A 24,204-nucleotide genomic window follows, 5' to 3' on the forward strand; every position below is an offset into this window, starting at 1 on the left:
ATTTAATATTTACAGGTTTGAGAAGCCTCACCAAACATAGTTCACATCCTCTCTGACCTTCTACACCTTTCTATATATCTTCAGTCCATTTCTCTGATTTCTTTTTTATTTTTAATTTTTATTTTTATTTATTTATTTATTTATTTTTGAGACAGGGTTTCTCTGTAGCTTTGGAGCCTGTCCTGGAACTCGCTCTGTAGACCAGGGTGGCCTCGAACTCACAGAGATCCGCCTGCCTCTGCCTCCCAAGTGCTGGGATTAAAGGCGTGCGCCACCACCGCCCGGCGAACATTTATACTTTAGATAAATTTCTCTTTCCCTTTCCCTCTCTTTATTATTTCAGTGTTCTGCCTTCTTTCTTGCTTTCCAGTTAACATAAAAGCTTTTATCAAAAACTTTGTTGTGGTTTCTCTCAAGAAACTAGCCCAGAGCCACAGAACCAAACCTGTTTGGCCAGAAATCAAGTGGGCAGCCCCCAGCGCAGGCTGTGGGGATCCCACCACCAGCATGGTAGGGGCAGCACTCAGGGCAGGCTGTGGGGATCCCACCACCAGCATGGTAGGGGCAGCACTCAGGGCAGGCTGTGGGGATCCCGTCCACCAGCATCGTAGAGGCAGCGCACACCATGGCATCAAGATTGTTAACGTCTCAGACATAGCAGACATTCATTAACCCCAGATTCTAGGTTCTGCATTTGAGCAGTTTATTATCTGCATGCAGTCAACTTCCTGCTGCCCTGTTCCTGTCCCCTGCAAGGCTGGTAGCTAGCTGCAGGGCAGAGAGTAAGAGAATAGCAAAAGGAGACAGACCTTGCCATGTCTCTCTTTTAGGAAAATGAAGGTGGTTAGTAAAAGGGACAAAGGGCAGAGAGCAAGAGACAAAAACAGGAGATAGAGGACAAAGGAGAAGGGGAAGGGAGCAAGGGAGAGGGGGAAGAGATATTTGTCTCAGGGGAAGTTGGGGAACATGATCATTATATGTTGTAGACCAGTTTCAACAAAAACACCTCTTACCAGGGTAGGAACATGGGGCATTAGAAATGTAAGTAAAGAATATGAAGATGCGTGAAAATAATAAAAACAGAGACTATAGAAAGTACCGGGAGGGGGCTGGAGAGATGGCTCAGTGGTTAAGAACATTGCCTGCTCTTCCAAAGGTCCTGAGTTCAATTCCCGGCAACCACATGGTGGCTCACAACCATCTGTAATGATGTCTGGCGCCCTCTTCTGGCCTGCAGACATACACACAGACAGAATATTGTATACATCATAGATAAATAAATCCCTTAGTTGCCGAGTCTTTAAAAAAAAAAAAGAAAGAAAGAAAGAAAGAAAGAAAGAAAGAAAGAAAGAAAGTACCGGGAGGGCATTGCAGTGAATACTGAAATCATCTGTGTTTATTTTTCCATGCGTTTTTTATACAAATGGGTGGAGAATGTAACAAAAGACTTTATGTTACATTTTTGATACAAAGGACAATGCAAACAGTTAATTGCTTTAGCACTTTGAGACATCAAATCATTAGCATTCTGTTGTTTAGTCAGTGAAGCTGCTCTAGGCTACCTATCCTGAAGGCATCAACTCATTAGGTGACCTCATAGTTACCAAAGAAGGAGCAGAAGTACATTTGCATGTCCTGACCACCTGTCAGGATTGGATAGATCTACTTGTATGAACTATCTTAACGTCAAAAGAATTAAGTAGCTGGGTGGTGGTAGTACAAACCTTTAATCCCAGCACTCGGGAGGCAGAGGCAGGTGGATCTCTGTGAGTTCTAGGCCAGCCTGGTCTACAAGGGCTAGTTGCAGGTCAGGCTCCAAAGCAACACAGAGAAGCCCTGTCTCAAAAAACAAAAACCCCAACCCAAATGAAACCAAACCAAACCGAAACAACAGAAGAATCAAGTAATCACATCCTGAGTTGGGAGCTGCAACTTCATTTGTTGGCCACTTTGAGCAACCTCCAACTCTCTGACTGGCAGACAAGTTGGAAATAGGCTCCCATTTTTGGGCCTCCACAATGGCGATGATGATAACGAGAAAGGGTTGCCTTTGAGTAGAGAGGAGACAGTTGCTGCACACAGGCAAACTGCACATTATATAGGTGAAAGGAGAAACCCTGTGTCAAGATGAGGTGTTTAGTTTTAACTGGACAAGTTAATCAGGTGAGGCAAAGGGGGCTTTTTGTTTGTTTGTTTCCTGAGACAGGGCTTCTTTGTAGCTTTGGAGCCTGTCCTGGAAATCGTTCTGTAGACCAGGCTGGCTTTGAACTCACAGAAATCTTCCTGTCTCTACCTCCCGAGTGCTAGGATTAAAGGTGTGCGCCACCAATGCTGGGCCTAAAGGAGGCTTTTGATTGCTAGATATTTTGATAGCTTCACCTTGGTAGTCAGCCTCAGGAGGAGGAAGTGGCCAAATAAGGGCATAGACCTTAGTGGCTAGCTTTAGGAATGCAATGCAATGGTTTGTTGTAAGGCAGAGGGAATAGAGGAGAAATGCCAGGCCTGCCAGAGCTATGTTTGCCATGTTCAAGCTGGTTAGAGTCCTTTTACCATCCCACTGGGGTATGGATTTGAGAGTACTTGATTGAGGCCACAGTGGGCAAAACAGGAAAGAGGAAGTGATGCATTTATAGGATGACTATGAACAAGACCTGCAGGGAGCGAGGGAATGTAAAGACTCTGGGACAGGAGAATGCCTGTGGTTAGAGGGTCCACCGGAAACCAGTGTAGCCAGAGCAGAGTAAGGGAGGGCAAGGAGAAGTATCAGGGCACGGCCTTGGAAATGTCCCATGTGTATTTATTGGTACAGTTCTGTTTCAGACAATGTGCTGGAGTGTTAAGTAAAACCAGGCCACTTCCTATTTTTTTTTTTTTTTTTTAAGACTCGGTTTTATGTATTCCAGGCTGGCCTTGAACTCCTCCCTTGCCTCTGCTGGGATCAAGCCTACACTATCACCCCCGGCTTAAAGAAAGCCAGGGCTTGTGCACACAGCCCTGTGCTGGGGTCCATAGCTAGCCCACACTCTGGGCACTCTGGGCACTCCTCAGAGCTGTACCTGAGGCTGGGTTGTGATGAGAACCAAGTTCTGACAGCCTATGGAAGCAACAACACAGCCATATCTCGGCCTGACTTATGAGAAATGACTGCTAGCCCTCCCCACCAGGGGTGACTAAACCCCACCGCGCTGTGGCTCTTTCTTTCCTGTCCCCATTGGCAACTGAATTTGGTTTATTTGCTTTTCCTGCAGTGACGTGGGCAGAACTCCAGCCAGCCTTAGGGATGGCTGTGGATAATATATTCTTTTCAAGTACAGATGTTTTTATTATTATTCAAATCTTTAAAATGTCAGTCTATTGAACTTGGAAGTTGAATGTCACAGGCTGTGGAGCCAGGTTTTTTTTTTTTTCTCCCTTTCCTCCCTGCTTTCCTCTCCTGCACAGTCTGTGGGGACGTGATGTCACTGTGTGTTTGTGCTCGCTGTGTCTAACCTCAGCAGTATTGACACCTGTGGCTGGATCCTTCCTGTGGGGCTGTTTTGAGCTTCATAAAAACATTTTCTTTTCAGAAAAAAATGTATCCCAGACTGACTTTGAACTTGCTCTATAGTTGAGGATGGTCTTGAACTCCTGGTCCCCCTGTCTTCTCCTCCCCAATGTCTCAATGCTGGTATTGAAATGTGCACCACCAGCTCAGGGCTTCAGCGTACTAGGCAAGTGCTCTGCCAACCATGTGATATTCCCAGCCCTTCCCACAATGCTGTAGGTGTGTGATGCCACTCCTGGTGTTTGTGGTGCTGGGGATCGAACACACAGGGTTCTTCCCTATACAGGATATTCATATACATCCCAAGGTTGCCTTGGCTTGTAACACGCCTGCTTCGGTCTCCTGGCTGCTTGGATCACAGGCGTGAGTTACCACACTCATGCTAGCAGCCTCTTTGAGCTCTACAGATGCCAGAAACATGCTCCCTTTTCCCAAGCTGCTCCCACACAATGTCTCCAGACATTGCCTAATGTCCTCGGGAGACATGCCTGCTCCTTTTAAACCACTGCTCTGCTCCTTTCTGCATGCTCCATTAACTCAGTCTCTCTCAGTAATCACTGGCTGAATTTTCGTCTCAGGTGCCAGGTCCTTGCTCCATCACCCGGGGTTTTCCTCTCATCTGTGTTGTGCCCTCAGCCTGTCCAGGCTGTGATTAATCCCAAAGATGTGAGGAGGACGACCATCAAACCAAATCATCAGGGCCAAATTAATTAAAACAAGCTTTTTTTAAAATTCATGTACATGGGCTCATCCCTCTAGGGCGGGGTTCGAGAGGTCAGCATTAGATGGAGGAAGACAAGGTTTCTATAGCTCAGGGATATGGAGTTTCCAAATGGGGGATTTGATGAGCAAAATAGGTGGGATTACAGGATCAGAACATGAGCATAACTAGTTAGTCCCTCCCGAGACAAAGGCATGGTTGCAAGAAGGGCATAACAAGGTTGTCCTAGTCATAACAAGGTAGTCCTAGTCATAACAAGATGGTCCTAGCCATAACAAGGTAGTCCTAGTCATAACAAGGTAGTCTTAGTCATAACAAGGTGGTCCTAGCCATAACAAGGTAGTCCTAGTCATAACAAGGTGGTCCTAGTCATAACAAGGTGGTCCTAGTCATAACAAGGTTGTCCTAGCCATAACAAGGTGGTCCTAGTCATGACAAGGTAGTCCTAGTCATAACAAGGTGGTCCTAGCCATAACAAGGTAGTCCTAGCCATAACAAGGTAGTCCTAGTCATAACAAGGTAGTCTTAGTCATAACAAGGTGGTCCTAGCCATAACAAGGTAGTCCTAGCCATAACAAGGTAGTCCTAGTCATAACAAGGTGGTCCTAGTCATAACAAGGTAGTCTTAGCCATAACAAGGTGGTCCTAGCCATAACAAGGTAGTCCTAGTCATGAGAAGGTGGTCCTAGTCATGACAAGGTAGTCCTAGTCATAACAAGTTGGTCCTAGTCATAACAAGTTGGTCCAAGTCATAACAAGGTAGTCCTAGTCATAACAAGTTGGTCCTAGTCATAACAAGTTGGTCCAAGTCATAACAAGGTAGTCCTAGTCATAACAAGTTGGTCCAAGTCATAACAAGGTAGTCCTAGTCATAACAAGGTAGTCCTAGTAGTAACAAGGTGATCATTAAGGCCAGCTGGTTGCTCAGTCCCCAGTTTTAATAAGCAGGGTGTCCTGGAGGTGGGGAGAAGCTCCCTCATCCTCACTGTTCTCCCTCTGAAACCCTTCAGTGGCAGGCCCACACTTTGGAGGGAGCTACAGTCAGTGTAGAAGGAGGCAGAGTGGCAGGACAGAAAGAGGTCTCCTGTGAAGATGGACACACCTAACTTTGAATCTAGAATTCATCAGTACTTTACTTCTCTGAGCCTGAGCCTGTTTCCTCTTCTTTGAAACAGGATGTTCCCTGCCCTGCCCCAGATTTTTCTTTTTAAAAACCATTCTTTCTTAAAAAAATAAAAGAAGAAGAAGGAGAAGAAGAAGAACAGAAGGAGAAGGAGGAGGAGGAGGAGGAGGAGGAGGAGGAGGAGGAGGAGGAGGAGGAGGAGGAGGAGGAGGAGGAGGAGGAGGAGAAGAAGAAGAAGAAGAAGAAGAAGAAGAAGAAGAAGAAGAAGAAGAAGAAGAAGAAGAAGAAGAAGAAGAAGAAAGTTGTAGGCATGGCGGTGGTGGTGCACGCTGCACACCTTTAATCCCAGCACTCAGGAGGCAAAGGTCGGTAGATCTCTGTGAATTTGAGAACAGCCTGGTCTACAGAGAGAATTCTGTAGTCCCAGGATAACCAGAGTTGCACAGAGAAACCCCGTCTCCCTGCTCCTCCCCCAAAGAAAGAAAGGAAGAAAAAAAGTTGCACATACATAGAATTCTCTCTTTGAAATGGTGTAGGTCAGTGTCGATTGCGTTGGGTGGGTTACTCAGTCTAGGGGTTTGTAACCCACCCTGCAATCAGTTATTCCAGGGTCTCGAAGGGGCACTACCTGGAAGGGAATGAGCTAGGACAGAAGAATGAGGCCAAGCAGATTTGTCAAAGCCCCCTTTATTAGGATCATGGTTGCTGTTTATATAGCCCCTGAATGAGGTTGCCGCATGTTCCAGTCACGTGGTTCAGGTTCGTCACGTAGGCCAAAAAGTCACGAGTTGCCACACCTGGTTCCCTGGATAGCTGGAATGTGAGGCACGTTCCCTAACAGATAACAGTTAATTGGGTGTGGGGCAGGTTCTGTCAATAGAATATAATTATGGGTGTGGGGTTCCCTGCAGACTCCCCAGGGTGATGGTTCCTGTATGATTTTTAGGGGGGAAGTGGCTCGTGACAGGTCAGTTCATTTAGACTGTTTTGCTGTGTTAAACTGCTAGTTGAAAAGCGTGTGGTAAAAATGCACATTGCCATTTCTATTATTTATTGATTTATTGACTGTCTTGCCCTGTAACCCTGTCAGATCTAGAAATTGCCTTGTTGCTCAGGCTGTCCTTGAACTTTTGGTGATTCTTCCTGAGTGCTGGGATTACAGGCATCTACAACCATGCCCAATCCAAACCCTCACTAAAAAGTTATTTATTTATTTGTGTGTGTGCATGTGTGCTCACACACGTGTGCTGCCAGAATGTGTTGAAGTCTAAGGACACCTTGTCACGTTGGTTTCCTCCGTCCCACCATGTGGAATTTGGAGATCGACTCAGGTTGACAGGTTTGGGGGCAAGCGCCTTGACCCGATGAGCCATCTTGCTGGCTCAGCATCTGCACCACGATCATTACTAGTTGTAGAAATAAGAGCGGCAGCGGGGCTGCGTCCCCAACACCCCGGCCGCTTGGCTAGCTCATGCCCGAAATAACAACACACAAACTGTATTCATTTAAGAACTGCTTGGCCCATGAACTCTAGCCCTTACAGGCTAATTCTCGCACCTGGACTAGCCCATTTCTAATAATGTGTGTAAGCACCCCAAGGTGCGCTTACCGGGAAGATTCTAGCCTATGTCCATTCTGGGTTCGGAGCTGAGAGGAGCTTCATTCCATGCATCTGCCCGGGAGATCGGAGCATGGCGTCTCTCAGGAAGCAGAGCAGAGTCTGACCTCACTTCCTCTTCCGCCCAGCATCCTATTCTGTTTATTCCACCCACCTATGTTCTAAGCTATGAGGCCAAGCAGTTGGTTTATTATTTAACCAATGAAATCAACAGATTGATATATGACACTCCCACATCAACTGGTCAGTGAGACTCTTCCCATAGGCAGAGTCTCTGCTACCTGTTTAGGAGTTTGCATGCCTCAGTGGCACCACTAGCCTCCTCTGCAATACCTTTTCCCAGATTAGTGGGAATGTGGCATTTTTCAACAGTTGAACCTTATGCTGTTTTCTGTGGAAAATGCTCTGAGCCTTCCGCTTTAGGGATATTGGTAGGAGCTCATGTCAGATACCCTTTTATTAAAATCCTTAAAGTAAATTCCACTGGCAAGCGTCACTGTGTACGACGGGACCTGAAGAGTTAGGCGGCTTCAACATTTGAAAAGCAGCTAAAGTGTGGAGGAAACAGCCGAGTCCTGAAAGTGCTCTTCCGCTCTTCTTGGAGCTGTGGCATGCGCGCCAATAAAGAAAATGACACACACAGACACACACGACATAAGTATACAAATATATATATATATATACGTATACATTAAAGAGTAGCGAATAACTTAGGTATTGGACAGCTGTCTGTTAGGCACTCGTGGGAATATGTCTGAAAACTCAAATGTTTTGTCATGTTTATTTGAAACTGGGTCTTACTCTGCAGCCAGGGAGCTTGAATGTGCAAATACAATTCCTTCCGTTACAGGAATGTCCCATCACACTTGACAAAGTAGTTGTCCTTATTTTTTAAAACGTATTTATTATTATATTTATTTTTGAGACTAGTCTCACGGTTTAGCCCCGGCTGGGCTTGTCTCTGGGGAATTAAGGGTGTGCATCACCAAGACCAGCAATTGTCTTGTTTGTGCAATGCTGGTGGTTGCATGCGGGACCTTGTGTGTGTTAGACGACATTCTACCTTGAAGCTGCATCTCGGGATGGTTTTGGAAAAGTTTTCGTGGGAATTTGTTTCTTAGAAAGGGACGCGAGCAGAGCCAGGAGCCACCATGCAGTTCACCTGGAAGTTCTCACATTCCTGCCGCTTTGGTTTCTCAGCCGTTCTGAACTCAACCAGCAGGGGGAACCAGAATACCGCGTTCCTCCGGGTGCCGGGTACCAAAGGCACCTCTGTGCTGCTGCTTGCCAAGAAATGGGAGATGACCTCCGGGTGTCTTTTCTGTTGTTCAAACCCGTTCTTTTCTGCAGAGAAAGGTAAGGGGATGAACTGCTTGGAGCTAACTGGCAGCCAGCAACTGAGGCGTGTCACCCCGCTTCAGCAGGTGGAAGAGAATGAAAGATCGCATTTCCGACATTCGTTGGCTTCAGAGTGTTTGCATTACATGCGTGTTTCTACAGAAGAATTAACCAGAGTGCGAAAAGGCCAGTGCTGTTTCTCCTTAAAGAAAGACAAGAGAGCAGACAAGATGACACATTGAGCAAACGCAGCTGCCACCAAACCTGATGGATTTACAAGATATAGGGAGAGAACTGATTCCCAGGGCTGTACTCTGCAGCCATTGACCCTCTCCGCAAATAAACAATTTTTTTTTTTTTAAAGGGAGAAATGGGTTAGGAACCTTTGGTGTTTTGAACCATAATGGGCCCCACAGGCTCATATATTTGAATGTTTGGTCTGGTCTCCAGTTAGCAGAACTGTTTGAAAATTGGTGTGTGTGTGGCCTTGTTGGAGGAAGTGTGTCACTGGGGGTGGGTTTTGAGGTTTCAAAAAGCCAGGCCAGGTCCAGTCTCTGTCTCTCTGTCTCTCTCTCTCTGTCACTCTGTCTCTCTGAAACTGCGGATCAGATGTGAACTCTTAGCTGCTTTTTCAGCACCATGCCTGCCTGCCTGCCACATGTTCCTCCATGATGGTCATGGACTTGCTTTCTGAAACTGTAAACAAGCTCCCCAGTTAAATGCTTTCTTTAAAAAAGTTGAATTGGTTATGGTGTCTCTTCATAGTAATAGAGCAAAAACCAAGACAGGGCTGTTTTTTTTTAAATAAGTAAATATAATGGTGAAGAATCTGCATGACTAGACACATTTTTAAAATATAAATTATTTCTCTTTTTTTAAATTATTTTTTAAATGATATGTTTATATTTTATGTGCATTATTGTTCTGCCTGCATGTATGTCTGCATGCCAGAAGAGGGCACCAAATCTCATTACGGATGACTGTGAGCCACCACCATGAGGTTGCTGGGAATTGAACTCAGGACCTTTGAAAGAGCAGCCAATGCTCTTAATCACTGAGCCATCCTCTCCAGCGTGGAATTAGATTTTTTTTTTTTAAAAAAAACTTTAACATAGCTATAATGAGCTTAATAGTCAAACACACTGTGTCCTGGGAGGGGATTTCTGGAGTCAGCCAGACCTAAGTTCAAATCCCAGGTTTGGACTTGCCAGATGTCTGACTAGCCATGGGCAAGGCACTTCACTCCTCTATCCATAGTCTCTCTTAAAAAAGCAGGCTAATCATCCCTATTCTAGAATTGTTGAAGGTGTGTGCACTACAGAGATGTTGAGAAGAATCCCTGGCTCCTGGCGGGTGATTAGTATTTGATAGTTCTCTACTCCTTTTTGTTGGTCTGGGGAACTTCCTGGGGACAGGAACTATATATGTTTCTTTGCACCTCAGAACACAAATCTACCCCTACCTAGACAACATAGTGGTACATACCATTAATCCCAGCACTCGAGAGGCAGAGGCAGGTGGATCTCTGTGAGTTAGAGGCCAACCTGGTCTACAGAATTAGTTTCAGGACAGACAGGGCTACACAGAGAAACCCTGTCTCAAAACAACAACAACGCCCCAAATGCACCCCTAGTTCATGCCACACCCTGAAGATAGATCCAGAAGTGAGCTCCTGACAGGATCAGTGTTTGGGGGGTAGTGAGGGGCTAAGGCAGTCTTTCCCTACCTGTCTTAGCTCAGGTGCATCTGTCAATTAAAAATGCCCCTAGCTTTTGGAAACCTATCTGAAAAGTTACTGTACCCCATAAGCATCTCCACTGATGCAACAACCAAATTGGACCAAATCAAACGGAATTAGAAAAATCCCAGCTTTAACCAGTACAATGCTCCCAGATGATTTTCCAGCCCCCCCCAGAGGGGAGATGGGAAAAAGAGACTGGAAAACCACACGTCTGTTTTCTGGGGGGCAGTTTAAATACCCTGTGGTAGTGGTCTTGAGCATCTCTGGGGGAGGGGTCATCGCTTGGCCAGCTTTCTGAGATGCAGCAGGGTTTGGAGAGAGATGGGGGAGGGGGCTTGGGGTGGAGCTTCTGCCCGAACACTATCCTTACATAAACACAATCACCAGCATGCTAAAATGTGCACACATTTTTTCTATGTTGTTTGCCCTGAAACAAATTGGAAGCAATTTTTTCAAACTTTATCAATAGGCAAATAATAGAACAAATTATGGTCTGTTCAGTAGTTTGTAACAAAATAAACCTTAAAAGGGATTAGATCGATCTGGGAATGTAGCTTTGAGGTAGAATGCTTGGCACATGGGAGGCCCAATGCAATACCTAGTGTGCACGCATGCATGCATGCATGTGCACACATACAGACAACATGAAAACATGCATACATATGCAACATGTGTATACACACAGCATGCATATACACATACACACAGCATGCAAATACACACAGAATGCATACACACACAGCATGCAATACACACTTGCACACATGAGATCTCTATGTATTGTTATTTGAAAAACAAATCATTGCTCTGTGTGGTGGTAAACATCTTTAATCCCAGCACTAAAGAGCAGAGTTGGGGAGATCTCTGTGAGACTGAGGCCAGTCTTGTCTACAGTGAGTCCAGGCCAACAAGGGCTATATAGTAAGACCTGTTATGACCCTGGAAGGTCCCACTGCAGGTGGGAGAGGCTGCAGTGGGTGGGAAAGACAGATGGGCCATGCAGAAAGGCCTTGGGTATAGAGTTCATTTAGTGGGTATAGGGAGGATATAAGAGTAAGGAGGTGGGGGGGGGGAAGAGAGAAGGAAGGGACGGGACAGAGAAAAAAGGAAAGAGGAAAGGGGGAGGAAGAGAAGGCAGAGGCTGCATCATCAGAAGAAGAAGGGGGGAGAGTAAGAGAGGTGTGGGAAGGGGAGATTGGGAGTGGGCGGAGCTTGTCTCTTAAAGGGACAGGTACTCAGCTGATAGGGCAGACCAACATAATTATAATTACAATTATAACAAGATCCAGTTTCCGAAATATCAAAATCAAAAACAAAACAAATTAGAAAAAGTAAGTTGGTGAATCATTCTTGTGCCAGCACTTTTTTGTTTTTGTATTTTGAAAACAGATTCCTCTGCACGTATTTTTGAGATAGGCAGAGGCAGGCCAGTTTGGTCTGCAGAGTGAGTTTTAGGACAGCCAAGGCTATGCTGGGGAGGACATATTTCAGTGGCAGAGCACTCGATTGGCATGAAAGGGCTTGGCAAATAGGCATGAGATCCTAGGTTCAATCTTCATAGCTGAAAAAAAATCAGAACACCAAATAAACCCCTCAGCAAAATACAACAATAAAAATCAGACCTCAGCCTTCCTTTTTGACTCTTTCCGGGCATTCAAGATGTCGAAGCGAGGACGTGGTGGGTCCTCCAGAGCGAAATTCCGGATATCCCTGGGTCTTCCGGTAGGAGCTGTGATCAACTGTGCTGACAATACAGGAGCCAAAAATTTGTATATCATCTCTGTGAAGGGAATCAAGGGGCGACTGAACAGACTTCCTGCTGCTGGTGTGGGTGACATGGTGATGGCCACCATTAAGAAAGGCAAACCAGAGCTGAGAAAAAAGGTCCATCCAGCCGTTGTAATTCGACAACGAAAGTCATATCGAAGAAAAGATGGGGTGTTTCTCTATTTTGAAGACAACGCAGGGGTCATAGTAAACAATAAAGGCGAGATGAAAGGCTCTGCTATCACGGGTCCAGTTGCAAAGGAGTGTGCGAACTTGTGGCCCAGGATTGCATCGAATGCAGGCAGCATTGCGTGACTCTTCGGTGCATTTGTAAAATAGATTCATTAAAAGGTTTTCTTGACACCTTCAAAAAAAAAAATCAGACCTCAAAGATGAATAGTGGAATCGTGTGGAAAGAAACAGAATTGAATTGGTTATCTTGTGGGTGGGACTAGAGGGAGGAAGAGGCTCATTCCTTGACTCATTTATGCTTTCTTTCAAATAATACATAACAATAGCAATAAATAATAATAATTATTATTTTGGTTTTCTCTGTATAATAGCCCTGGCTGATCTGGAACTCACTCTGTAGACCAGCCTGGTCTTGAACTCACAGAGATCCTCCTACCTCTGCCTCCCCAGTACTTGGATTAAAGGAGTGTGTCACCATAGCCAGCTACAATAATATTATTTTTGTTATGAAAGACAGGATCTCACTGTGTTGCCCAGGTTGGCTTTGAACTCACAGTGATCCTCCTGCTTCAGTCTTCTGAGAATGCAAGCATGAGCTATCACACCCAACCTTTATTGTAATTTTTACTCTAAGAGACTCTATCTTTCTCTTTTGCCCAGACTGACCCCAAACTCCTGGACCTAAGCAACCCTCCTCTAGCCATCCTTTAGGGCATCTGAGACTCCAGACATCCACCCCTCTGCCTGGCTTCATTCCAGTAATGTTGATGAAGTCCTGCCATGTCCCAGGGACTGTCACAGTGAAGGAGATACAGTCAGGAATAAAATAGACCACCACTTGCTCACATGGAACTGGAGGCACCAACTGTCAGGCTTTGTCTGGGCGCTCTTCTGATTTGGGCGATGAAGTTCCAACATCTCGGGAGACCCCGTAGTCCTGGGAAACAGGCAGAATTTTTCTCTAAGTTGAAGCATCCCCATTTTCGTGGAAGACGGAGAGGCACTTCCATTCATTTCGGGTAAGTACTCCCAACCCCTCTGGGGCTGGAGCGCTGATGGGTGCTGTGAGCATTTGACACTGTGCCCATCATTGCCATGACTGCTCATTGGCACCTGTAACTGCCTGGGAGCCAAGAGTTTGAAAGAACCCCCCCCCCCCCTTGTACTAAGATCTGACTCTTAATCTTTTAGACATGTTTGAGGGTGGGGAGTGTGGATGACTTCTTTGTCTTTAACTGAATCTGTTCTGTGTTGTAAGTACAGCCAAGAGAGTCTTCCTCATGCTTTCAGAAGCGCCAGCAGGTGCCATTCACAGCCTGCCTGCCTGTTGTTTCCCTGGTCCCAGGGACTTTGACCTGCAGAAACCTGGAGCACCTTGCAGATCTGGCTCGAGCTTTCCTTGGTGGGAGACTGGGGACATGTGGGGGCAGGGGAACTGTGTCTTCTTTAGTGATGCTCCCATCTCAGCCCATTTGCCTGTCAACACGGCTTTAGGAAATAGGCAGATGACCAAATTGAGATGAGGTCATTGGGACCAGTCTTAACCCAATACTGCTTGTGTGGGGGCAGTTTGAACCCAGCGCTCGGCATCTCCTCCATCATGGATAACATTGTCTGGAGATGAAGGCAAGAGTGGAAGCGATGTCTCAGTAAGCCAAGGAATGGCCTTGACTGCTGTGCTGACTAGACTCCTGTCAGTTCGACACAAGCTACAGTCATCCAAGAGGAGGGAGCCTTAGTTAAGAAAATGCCTCTGTAAGATCAGGCTGTACACAAGCCTGTGCGACATTTTCTTAATTAGTGATTGATAGGGGAGGGCCCAGCCCATTGTGGGTGGTGCCATTCCTGGCCTGGTGGTCCTGGGATCTATAAGAGAGTAGACTGAGCAAGCCATGTGGAGCAAGCCAGTAAGCAGCATCTCTTCATGGCCTCTGCATCAGCCCCTGCCTCCAGGATCCTGCCCTGCTCGAGTTCCTGTCCTGACTTCCTCCAGTGATGGACTACAGGGTGGAATTGAAAGCGAAATAAAACCTTTCTTTTGCAGCTTACCTTTTGGTCATGGTGTTTCACTGCAGCAATAGAAACCCTGACCAAGATGACTAACTTCCAAGTCATCAGAAGCTAGTAAGAGAGACATGGGATGGATTTCCAGGAGTTCCGGCTTCTTACCACAGCACAGTTCTGCTGTTTGACCCACTGCAGTACTAAGTATGGTAGCCCTGGAAACTTATGGAGGTTTGTACCAACCTGATACAGGCTGGAGTCATTTCAGAAGAAGCAACCTTTTGATAAAACGCTTCCTCCAGAATGGTCTGTGGACAAGCCTGTGGCACGTTTTCTTGATTAATGATTGATGTTGGAGGGCCCAGCTTATTGTACGCCATGGCATTCCTGGGCTGGTGGCCTTGGGTGCTTTAAGAAAGTAGTCACCAAGAGCAAGCCAGTAAGCACCTCCCCTCCTTGGCCTCTGTATCAGCTCCTGCCTCCCGGTCTCTGCCTTGAGCTCTTGACCTGACTAGTCCGGATGATGAAGTAAGCCCTTTTATCCCTGAGTTGATTTTGGACATGGCATTTTATCACAGAAACAGAAACCCTAACTAAGACAAGAGTAATTGCTCCCATGTGCCCCAGGAGCATGGATAGTGGGTGATCTCCAAGATTCTTAGTCTTTCTGGGGGAGGGCCTCACAGAGATCTGTTGACAAATACATTTTGTGTTGTTTGGTCTTCCTCACACCATCTTTCTTTTAAAAAAATACTTATTTATTTTTATTTTATGTGTACAGGTATTTTGCTTGCAGGTATGTGTGTGTAACATGTGTGCTGTGCCCAGGGAGGACAGAAGAGGACTTTGGATCCCTTGGAACTGGAGTTACAAATGGTTATGAGCTGTCATGTGAATGCTAGGAACAGAACCCAGGTCCTCTATAAGGCAGCCAATGCTCTCTCTCTCTCTCCCCTCCTCTCTCTCTTTGGGTTTCCAGAACAGGGTTTTTCTGTGTAGGCTGACTGTCCTGGAACTTGCTCTGTAGACCAGGCTGGCCTCAAACTCTCCAGAGATACCCTGCTCTGCCTCCTGAGTGTTGGAATTAAAGGCATGAACTGCAACAGTCCAGCCTAGTGTCCAGCATCATTTATTTTATTTTTTATTATTAGTGACATATACATTTAATATATATACAATATAATATATATTTTATATGATATATATTATACACACATATAAAATTTATGATTGCAGTTACATGTATACCATATGACCTCCATACGTGTGACGCCAGAGGATAACTTATGGAAGTTGGTTCTGTCCTTCCATGATGATTTTCAGGTTTATAACTCAGGTTACCAGACTTACATGGTAAACACTTTAACCTGCTGAACTGAGCTCCTCTGCTGGCCCTCCAACATTATCTAAAACTGTAAAGCAAAATAACTGCTGAGCTATTTTTCCTTTAGTTCTCCTCAAATTTCCTAAGTGAAGGAAATGGGGCTAGTCATTTAGGTCACCTTGCTCTGGGATAGAGCTTTGGATTCTGAATGTTCAGGAAGGACCATGGTGTATCGTAGAGGTGTTCGCTATGTGGAGAAATAGCAGATTTAGTCAACAGACATTACCTTGCAGGCGCTTGGTCTCATATGATCCCAGAAGATAAGGAGGCTCAGGTCTGGTTAGGATTTGGATGGGAGACTCAAGGTAGCAGAAGAATAAGACAATCCCTTTTTCCAGGAGAAGGTGAAGCAAAGACCTGATCACAGAGGTGAATGCACAGGTAGATTGATCCTACTGGAGGAGGTAGGGACATCAAACAGGACAGAGAAGAGCCACATGTGGGGTGCAATGAGACAGGGAACTAAAACGGAAGACTCATACAGCTCACGAGTGTAAGCATCTGGTCCCTGCCTGCATCTCTTCTACTACCATCCTCAGCCCCCCATCACCATGCATCACCTTGCTTCTTGTTTCTTCTGTTCTCTTTCTTCATCTGCCCAGCTCTCAGGTGGGAACGTTGCTGGATGGGGGTTTTCAGACTCCCCATGCGCATATGAACCAATTAGGCACATCCCGTGAAAGCCGCACATTCTGTAAGTCTGCAGCAGGTGAGAGTCTAGATGTCCCTGCACCACACCGGGATTAGCAAGGCTCCCATGAGATGTCTCCCAGCCTCAGACCTCTAAGTGCATGCCGTGTTTGGATTATTTCTTATCAAGGGTCTATGTTGTTCTGCATCCAACTGTGCAGACTTTACTGCCTAATCTGTGATTGGTGGATTTGGCTATGAGACTGACATTGAGCAAAGGGAGCTCACAGATGTGATTTGAGCAAAGGCCTCAAAAGACCCCGTTATCCTGTAATTCTACCACGGCTATGAAAATGGGCTCTCAGGAGCTACTGGTCCTCAAGAATGAGGTACATGGGACAAAGTCACACCAGCCTCTGCAGTCCTTGGAGTCCAGGGGCCTGAAGCAGAGCTACCTCAGAGAGTGTGATAACTCTATGTTCTTTGCCTCCAAGTATGGGAATGTTTTGTTACTGACTGATACTGACTAATACAATGATTTTTTTTCCTGGGCTTTTATTAATTGTATGTATGTGCTTTTAATCACTCCTTTAAGGAAAGATTAAATGATCTATTTCTCTAAATTCTTTACTAACACACTAAAGGGGCAGAAATAGCAGGCATTTGCCACTAACAACAGGGAAGCATTCTGAGAAACGTGGTTTTAGGGTGATCCTGTCACTGTGAAAGCATCATTGCATGCACTCACACAGACATGGGTGGGTCAAAGTCACCACTGGGCATGGCATCTTTATCTATTTTTTTTTGACACATGATTCTGAACTCACTGTGTAGCTGAGAAGTTCCTTGAACTTCTGATCATTCTGCCTCCACCGCCTGAGTGCTGGAATTCTATGTATCACCACACCTGACTTATGTGCTGCTGGGGATGGAACCCATGGCCTCCTGTCTGCTAGGGAAACATTCTACCAACTGAGCTACAAGCCCATCCCTTTGTTGTAGCCTCTTGTCATCAGGAGACACAGTAAACATGAGGCATGAAAGTCTGTGGTCAGTAGGGCACAGTTTTAGAGCAAACTATTTTTATGACTAAGATGATTAAAAGTGTAGGATGATGAGCATATAAACCAATCTAACTATTATAAACTAAACATAATTATATAACATCCATCCATCCATGTATGTATGTATGTATGTATGTATGTATCTATCTATCTATCTATCTATCTATCTATCTATCTATCTATCTATCTATCTATCTATCTATCTATCCACCTATCCATCCACCTATCCATCTAGTGTGGTGTGTGGAGAACAGATGTGGATGTCTTGTGTCTTCCATTATCTCTCTCTACCTTACTACTAATTAATTTTTGTTTGGAGACCGGGTTTCTTACTGAACGGTAACTCATCATTTTCGTGAGCCTGGCAGCAAGCCCTATCCTTGTCTCTGTGCATCGCGCTAGTGTTACAGATAAGGACTGCCACTCCCGGCTTTTACACGTGTGCTAAGAACCTGTGAACTCAGGTCCTCATGTGTGCATAGCAAGTGATTAACGGACTGGGTAATCTCCTCAATCCCAGCACACATGTGCGCGCGCGCACACACACACATACACACACACACCGAGGGGGGGAGAGAGAGAGAGAGAGAGAGAGAGAGAGAGAAACAGAGAGGGGAGAAAAGAGAGAGAGAGACAGAAGAGAGAGGGGAGGGGGAGAGAGTAAGAGGGGGGAGAGAGAGAAAAGAGAGAAGAGAGGAGGGAGGGAGGGAGGGAGGGAGGGAGAGAGAGAGAGAGAGAGAGAGAGAGAGAGAGAGAGAGAGAGAGAGAAGATTTTACTATGTCGTTTAGCTTCCTCCTTCAGAGTGCTGGAATTGTAAGTCTGTGTCACCGGCCCTGCTTTCGTGTCTCACTTATTTTTCTCTGACTTCAGCAGGTTGGTCCTATCAGTGTCACTACATGAGTGGTGTGTGGTGCTGTGAAGGTGTGACAGCTACCATGTTACTAGGTGATAAGAGTTTTTCAACTCCATGTTAATCTTGACAGGTCTCATGTAGCCCATGAGAGGCTCTAACTTTCTATGTATCTGAAGATGACCACGAACTTCTGGTCTCCTGCTTCCATCTCCTGAGTGCAGACATGATAGCTGTGAGCTGTGATGCCTGCTTTACTCAGTTCTGGGGATCAAACCCAGGGATACACATGTACTAGGAAAGCACTCTACCCACTGGGCTATTGATACACTCCCAGACCCTCCATTTTAGCCTTTCAGGACCGCTGGTGTGTGTGCAGCTGTCTGTCATGTGGTGCGTTACTTGGCTTCTTTGCTTCTCCTGACGTAATCCTGGAATAAAGAAAGTACTTGTTGGATGGGTGCATGAAAGCAAAAACAAATGAACAAATGAAGTTACGTTTTCTCAGTTCCTTTGCTGCCCTTGGGTCTACTCAGTTACCTCTTTCTTTCTTATTTTAGATTTATATATTTTTATTTTGTGTATATGAATGTTTTGCTTACATGTGTGTATGCGCTCTGTGTGTGCGTCAGTTGGATTCTCTGGAACTGGGGTTGCAGATGGTTGTGAGCCACTATGTGGGTGCTAGGAACTGAACCCAGGTCCTCTTCAAGACAAGTTAACCACAAGTGCTCTTCACTGCTGAGCCATCTCTCCAGCACCTAGCTTTTTTCTTTATTTTTGAAAAAATTATTACTTTTACTTGGTTATTAATTATTATTAATTTTATTTCCTGAGTGTGTGTGAGCTCGAAAGCATGATGGGTAGAGGTCAAAGAATAACTTAAGGAATTAGTTCTCTTCTACCATGAGTATTCCAGGAATTGAACTCCAGTGGCCAAGCTGGGAGGTGAGTGCTTTTCTGCTAAGCCATCTCTTCAACCCAGATATCTCTAATTTTAACCAGAATCTTAAGTAATATGTATGAGTTCAACATTAATATATTTTTAAGGAGACAAGTCTCATGTAATATAGTCCTGACTTGAACTTGCTATGTAGCTGTGGTGGCTGTTCTTGGTTGTCAACTTGACTACATCTGGAATGGATGACAATCTAGAAGTGGAGGGCACACCTGTCATCTGAATCTTGAGGCAGGAGGAGGAAGACAGCACATGCCTTTGATCTGGATCTTGAGGTGAGAAGACACACCATAAATCTGGGCCACACCTTCTGCTGGAAGGACATATAAGGACAATGGAAGAATGAAGGGGTGTGTTCATTCATTGCCTGCTTACCCTGGCCTCATCAAGACATCCATTCCTTCACTGGCATTGGAGCCTACTTCTTCAGAATTCCAGCATACACAAACCAGCTGAGACATCCAGCCTCGTGGGACTGAGCAACTACTAGATTTGCGGACTTTTCATTCACAGCTAGCCATTGTTGGATTAGTTGGAAGTCATGCTAATAAATCCCCATATATATGTATTCATTCTATAAGTTCTGTGACTCTAGAGAACACTGACCTTGAACTCCTGATTCTCGTCTTATATCTCAAGTGCTAGGATTACCGGTATGCATCACCATGCTTGGTTTATGGAGTCCTGGGGGTCAAACAGGCTTCATGCATGCGAGGCTAGCGCTCTGCTAAGCTACACTCCAGTTCAGCCAGCACTCAAGAGCTCACTAAGCATTTCTCCTTGATTTTTGGCTGATGTCACACTAACAACAGTCCTGTGGTACAGCAGCTCTCTACTTCCTCAGGCACTGACTAGCCAGGCCAGCTCCAGATTGATGGGGATTTGTATTGATGTCTGAAGCTTCTGAACCAGCTCTCTAAAAACATTTTTATCACATTTATTTATGTTATATGTGTGTTGAGGGTTTGTGTGTGTGCTCGTGCCATGGCATGAACTGAGGTCAGAGAACAACATGCAGGATTGGTTCTCTTTCTACCATGTGGGTGCTGGGGCTTGGCAGCAAGTACCTTTCCTGCTGAGCCATCTCACTGGCCCTACAGGTCTTTGATGCTTCAGTTGACTGTCCTCACTAATATGTTCCTCCCTTGGAATACTCTTTTAGAGCACACTGATGTAGTGTTTGAGTTTAGTCGTCTCTCGGAGAATGCATCACTATTCTATCCCTGGGGTGCCGGGAAATGGAGTATTACATATTTTATAGCCAGGAAAACATTAATGAAAAATGAACCATCAGTGAAATTAATTTCCAAGATTTATGCATTCATGGGTGACTAACAAGCTCACACCTGCTCATCTGATGCCCTCCAGCAGCTCCCCCTTCTACCCTCTTAAGATTCTCCTCCTTCCCCAAAGGCACTTGCTTAGTACACAGCAGTTAACTAGATGTATGGCGGGACAGAGTCACGACTTGTTAATTAAAACGCCGTGGTGTCACGTCAAAGTTCGGAAGGGGTTGCCAGGCAGAGCAGAAAGTCAGTCACTGTGTATAAGAGGTTCAAAACATTGGCCAGAAGAGGGACTTTTGGTGGCACAGCTGCCCATGAGTTAGCCAAGTTCCTGTAAGTAGCCTCAATAAACTCACTCTCCAAGATGGACTTGGTGGAATCTTTGATCTCCATAAGTCAGGCAACATCGAGGGTTTCTATGTGCCAAGACAGAAAAAAGATTAGGCCAGAAGGACACCATGAAGGTTGGTTTTGTGAAAGGGACTGAGTTCAGAAGGTCAAGACTGCAGTCTCCTCAGGAAGTCAGAGGCAATGGGCAGGATTCTGCATGGAGAGTTGCTTTGTGGCAACACTGGAGGGAGCGAGGTTCTCCACCAGAGGACAGGGAGGGTGAGGGGGAGAACCTCACTTTCACACAAGGCCTTGACTGTCCCCCTCCCCCTCCCAGGAAGCAGCAAGACTCTGAGTCACAGCTCTAGCATTGAACTGTGGTGGGAGAGGTATGGAGTGGGAAATCGCAGGCTCTGGCCTTGGTCCTGAAGTGGGATTTCCTGTCCAGGCAGCATTCTTCCCCTGACTTCTGGCACAATCTAACTCCCATTTGATTGTTCCCAGAAACCCAGAACCAGGCAAAGGAAGGTGGAGGGTCTGCCATGTGGCAGAATGAACAAACAAGAGGAGAAAATGGGGAAAACCACAGACAAAGGGAGACGAAGATGCTAGAGTTTAAAATCGTCCTTGTAGGTGGGCATGGCAGCTCACGCCAGCACTTGGGAGACAGAGGCAAGAGGATCTCTATGAATTTGAGGCCAGCCTGGTCTACAGAGCAAGCTCCCAGACAATTAGAGCTACATAGAGAGACCCTATCTCAAACAACAACAACAACAAACCCAAAAAACAGACCCAAACCAAAATCAAATGATCATTTTAATGATTGTTAAAGACATTTCATTCCAGGCTGGAGAGACGGCTCAAGGGTTAAGAGTACTGAGTGCTCTTCCAGAGGTCCTGAGTTCAATTCCCAACAACCACATGGTGGCTCACAACCATCTATGATGAGATCTGGTGCTATCTTCTGGTGTGCAAGCATACATGCAGACAGAGCACTAAATACACAATTAAAAAATATTTAAAAAGATAACAAAATGTTCTAAAAACCAATTTTATTTCCCTCTCTCCCCTGCCACCCTTCATCTCCTCCCCTCTCCTTTCCTGTCTCTTTCCCTTTCCTTTCTCCCCCACTCAATATTCTCCTCCTTTCTTCTCCCCCTCCTTCCTTCATTTTTATTTTTCTTTCTTCCCCCCATTTCTTTTTAGAGAAGGTCTTGCTTTGTTGTACAGGCTAGTCTGGAACTTACGATTCTTCTGTGTCTGATTCCTGAGTGCTAGAATTACAGATATATATCACTATGCTTAACAAAATATACCTTTCATTTTGTACAAGTGGTACCAACATTTGGCATAAACACATCAAATTAGTGGAGTATGTAAACCAAGGCCAAAGAATTACCATTAGGCTAACTGCAATAAAAATGTTCATAGATTTCCCTTAATTTTTGCCTTTTGGGTGTCTCTTGTTGAGGGAAAACATATATTTTATAACTGTAATTATTATAACAAATAAAAATATGACCGAAGGCTTGAGAGATGGCTCAGCAGTAAAGACGCTGTACTGTTTTTTTTTTTTTTAAGAGGATCCTAGCTGAGTTTACAGCACCCTTATCAGGTAGTTTACAACTACTTGTAACTCCAGAAGATCCAGCATCCTTTTCTTACCTCCACAGGCATTCTCTCTCTCTCTCTCTCTCTCTCTCTCTCTCTCTCTCTCTCCCCCCTCTCTCTCTCTCACACACACACACACAAACACAATGCACACACACACACATAAAAACATAAATCTTAAAGAGTGATTTGTTTCATAATGCATAGAGCTGAATTATCACACTCTGTCATGTTGTCAGATGGTGTGCTCTTCCCTGAGGAAAAATGGTTTCCCCTTTGGAAAGGTGTGGGTCTATCCTTTCCCCATGGCTGCATATGTAGAAAAGCAAATTATTTGCTAAAAGCCACTTAGCTGGTGAGAGATGGATCTGGGGCTGGCATCCATCATAGCGCCTTAGGGACAAAATCTGTATTCATTGACCACCTTTGTAGATTTATTTTTACACTCGTGTACATGTATGTCTATAATATATGTATTTGTGAGTTCTTCTCCTGCTCTGTTTAAAAATTTAAGACTATACTTGAGTCACATGGACACATTCATTGTCTCCTTAAGTCCTGTCCCCCATTCCTTTCCTTCCTTCCTCTCTTCCTTACTCCCTGTGGTAGTTTGAATGTAATTGGCCCCCATAAGCCCAAAGGGAGTGATACTATTAGGAGATGTGGCTTCGTTGGAGTATGTATGGCCTTGTTGGAGAAAGTGTGTCATTGTGGGGGTAGGCTTTGAGGTCAAATATGTGCCCAAGCCATGCCCAGTGTCTCAGACCACTTCCTGTAGCCTGCACAAGATGTGGAGCTCACAGCTCCCTGTCTAGCACCATGACCTCCTGCATCTCGCCATGTCCCATCATGATGGTAATAGACTGAACCTCTGAACTGTAAGCCACCTGATTAAATGCTTTCCTCTATAAGAGTTTCTGTGGTTATGATATTGTTGTGAAATAATCCTTTTGTATACTGTGAAGGTGTGTCTTTGCCAAGGCACCTTCTTATTGGTCATTAACTAGGCAGGATGTATAGGCAGGACAGCCAGACACAGGGGACTCTGGGAGAAGAAGGGAGGAGTCAGAGGAGTCACCATGACATGAAAAGTGAGCAGGATGAGAAGTACTTGAGATAAACGAGTCTGGGGCAGCACGTAGGTTAATAGAAATTAGTTCATTTAAGTTATAAGAATTATAACTTATAATTATAAGAGCTAGCGAAAAACAAGCCTCAGTCAGGCGGTGGTGGCACACATCTTTAATCCTAGCACTCGGAAGGCAGAGGCAGGTGGATCTCTGTGAGTTCAAGGCCAGCCTGGTCTACCAGAGCTAGTTCCAGGGCAGGCTCTATAGCTACAGAGAAACCCTGTCTCAAAAAAAGCCTAAACTGTTGGCCAATAAATTATAATTAATATTTAAGTCTCTGTGCTGTATTTGTGAGCTGGTGGTCTTGATGAGAAACTCCACCTTCATAGAATCTCTTCACAGTTAGAAACCCTAACTAAGACACTTTCTTTGAGAGAGCGTTTTCTTATATTCAGGTTAGCTCCAAACTCCTGGGATCAAACGTTCCACCTTAGCCTCTTAAGTATCTAGAGCTACAGCATGTGCCCTCATGGACAGTCTCAGGAGCATAAATTTTTATTATTGTTTTAGTTATTATAATATTATAATAACTTAGTTATATTATAATAGAATTATGTTATATTATAATAGAATTACACTATTTTCCCTTTTCTTTTTTCACTTAAAACTCTCCCATATCCCTCGTTTCCCTTTCATATTCATGTATTATTTTATCATTAATTGTTATTGCATGCATGCATATATGTCTCTAAATGTAACCTTCTCAGTATGTATGTTCTCAGAGGTGAGCATTTTGTGCAGTGTTGAGGCCTCATGGGCTTTTACTTGTTCACTTTAACATGTCTGTTGGCATCCTCCTTGTTCACTTATTAACATGTCTGTTGGCGTCCTCCTTGTTCACTTTAATATCTATCTATCTATCTATCTATCTATCTATCTATTAATTATGTATACAGTATTCTGTCTGTGGGT

General features: G+C 44.9%; 1 protein-coding gene and 1 long non-coding RNA gene across 2 annotated transcripts; both read left to right on the forward strand.

Moving 5' to 3' along the window:
- The first annotated feature begins 1,841 nt into the window (after positions 1-1,841).
- Positions 1,842-5,465, forward strand: LOC126497701 (uncharacterized). Its single transcript, XR_007590672.1, has 3 exons — positions 1,842-4,564; positions 4,605-4,664; positions 4,745-5,465. It is a non-coding gene; the product is annotated as an uncharacterized lncRNA (long non-coding RNA).
- Positions 5,466-11,711: 6,246 nt separating this feature from the next.
- On the forward strand, positions 11,712-12,213 carry LOC126497692 (60S ribosomal protein L23-like). The gene has a single exon (XM_050135874.1). It carries the CDS (start codon positions 11,745-11,747, stop codon positions 12,165-12,167), a length of 423 nt encoding a protein of 140 aa, XP_049991831.1. The 5' UTR covers positions 11,712-11,744; the 3' UTR covers positions 12,168-12,213.
- Positions 12,214-24,204: the final 11,991 nt, after the last annotated feature.

This window comes from Alexandromys fortis, unplaced genomic scaffold (assembly GCF_014885135.2).
Source record: "Alexandromys fortis isolate MF-2015 unplaced genomic scaffold, M_Fortis_MF-2015_v1.1 scaffold_29, whole genome shotgun sequence".
In the NCBI taxonomy this organism is placed as follows: Eukaryota; Metazoa; Chordata; class Mammalia; order Rodentia; family Cricetidae; genus Alexandromys; species Alexandromys fortis.

Bases quoted from the DNA above. Each gene is read 5' to 3' on its own strand.
- LOC126497692 (XM_050135874.1), top strand. From the start codon at position 11,745: ATGTCGAAGCGAGGACGTGGTGGGTCCTCCAGAGCGAAATTCCGGATA.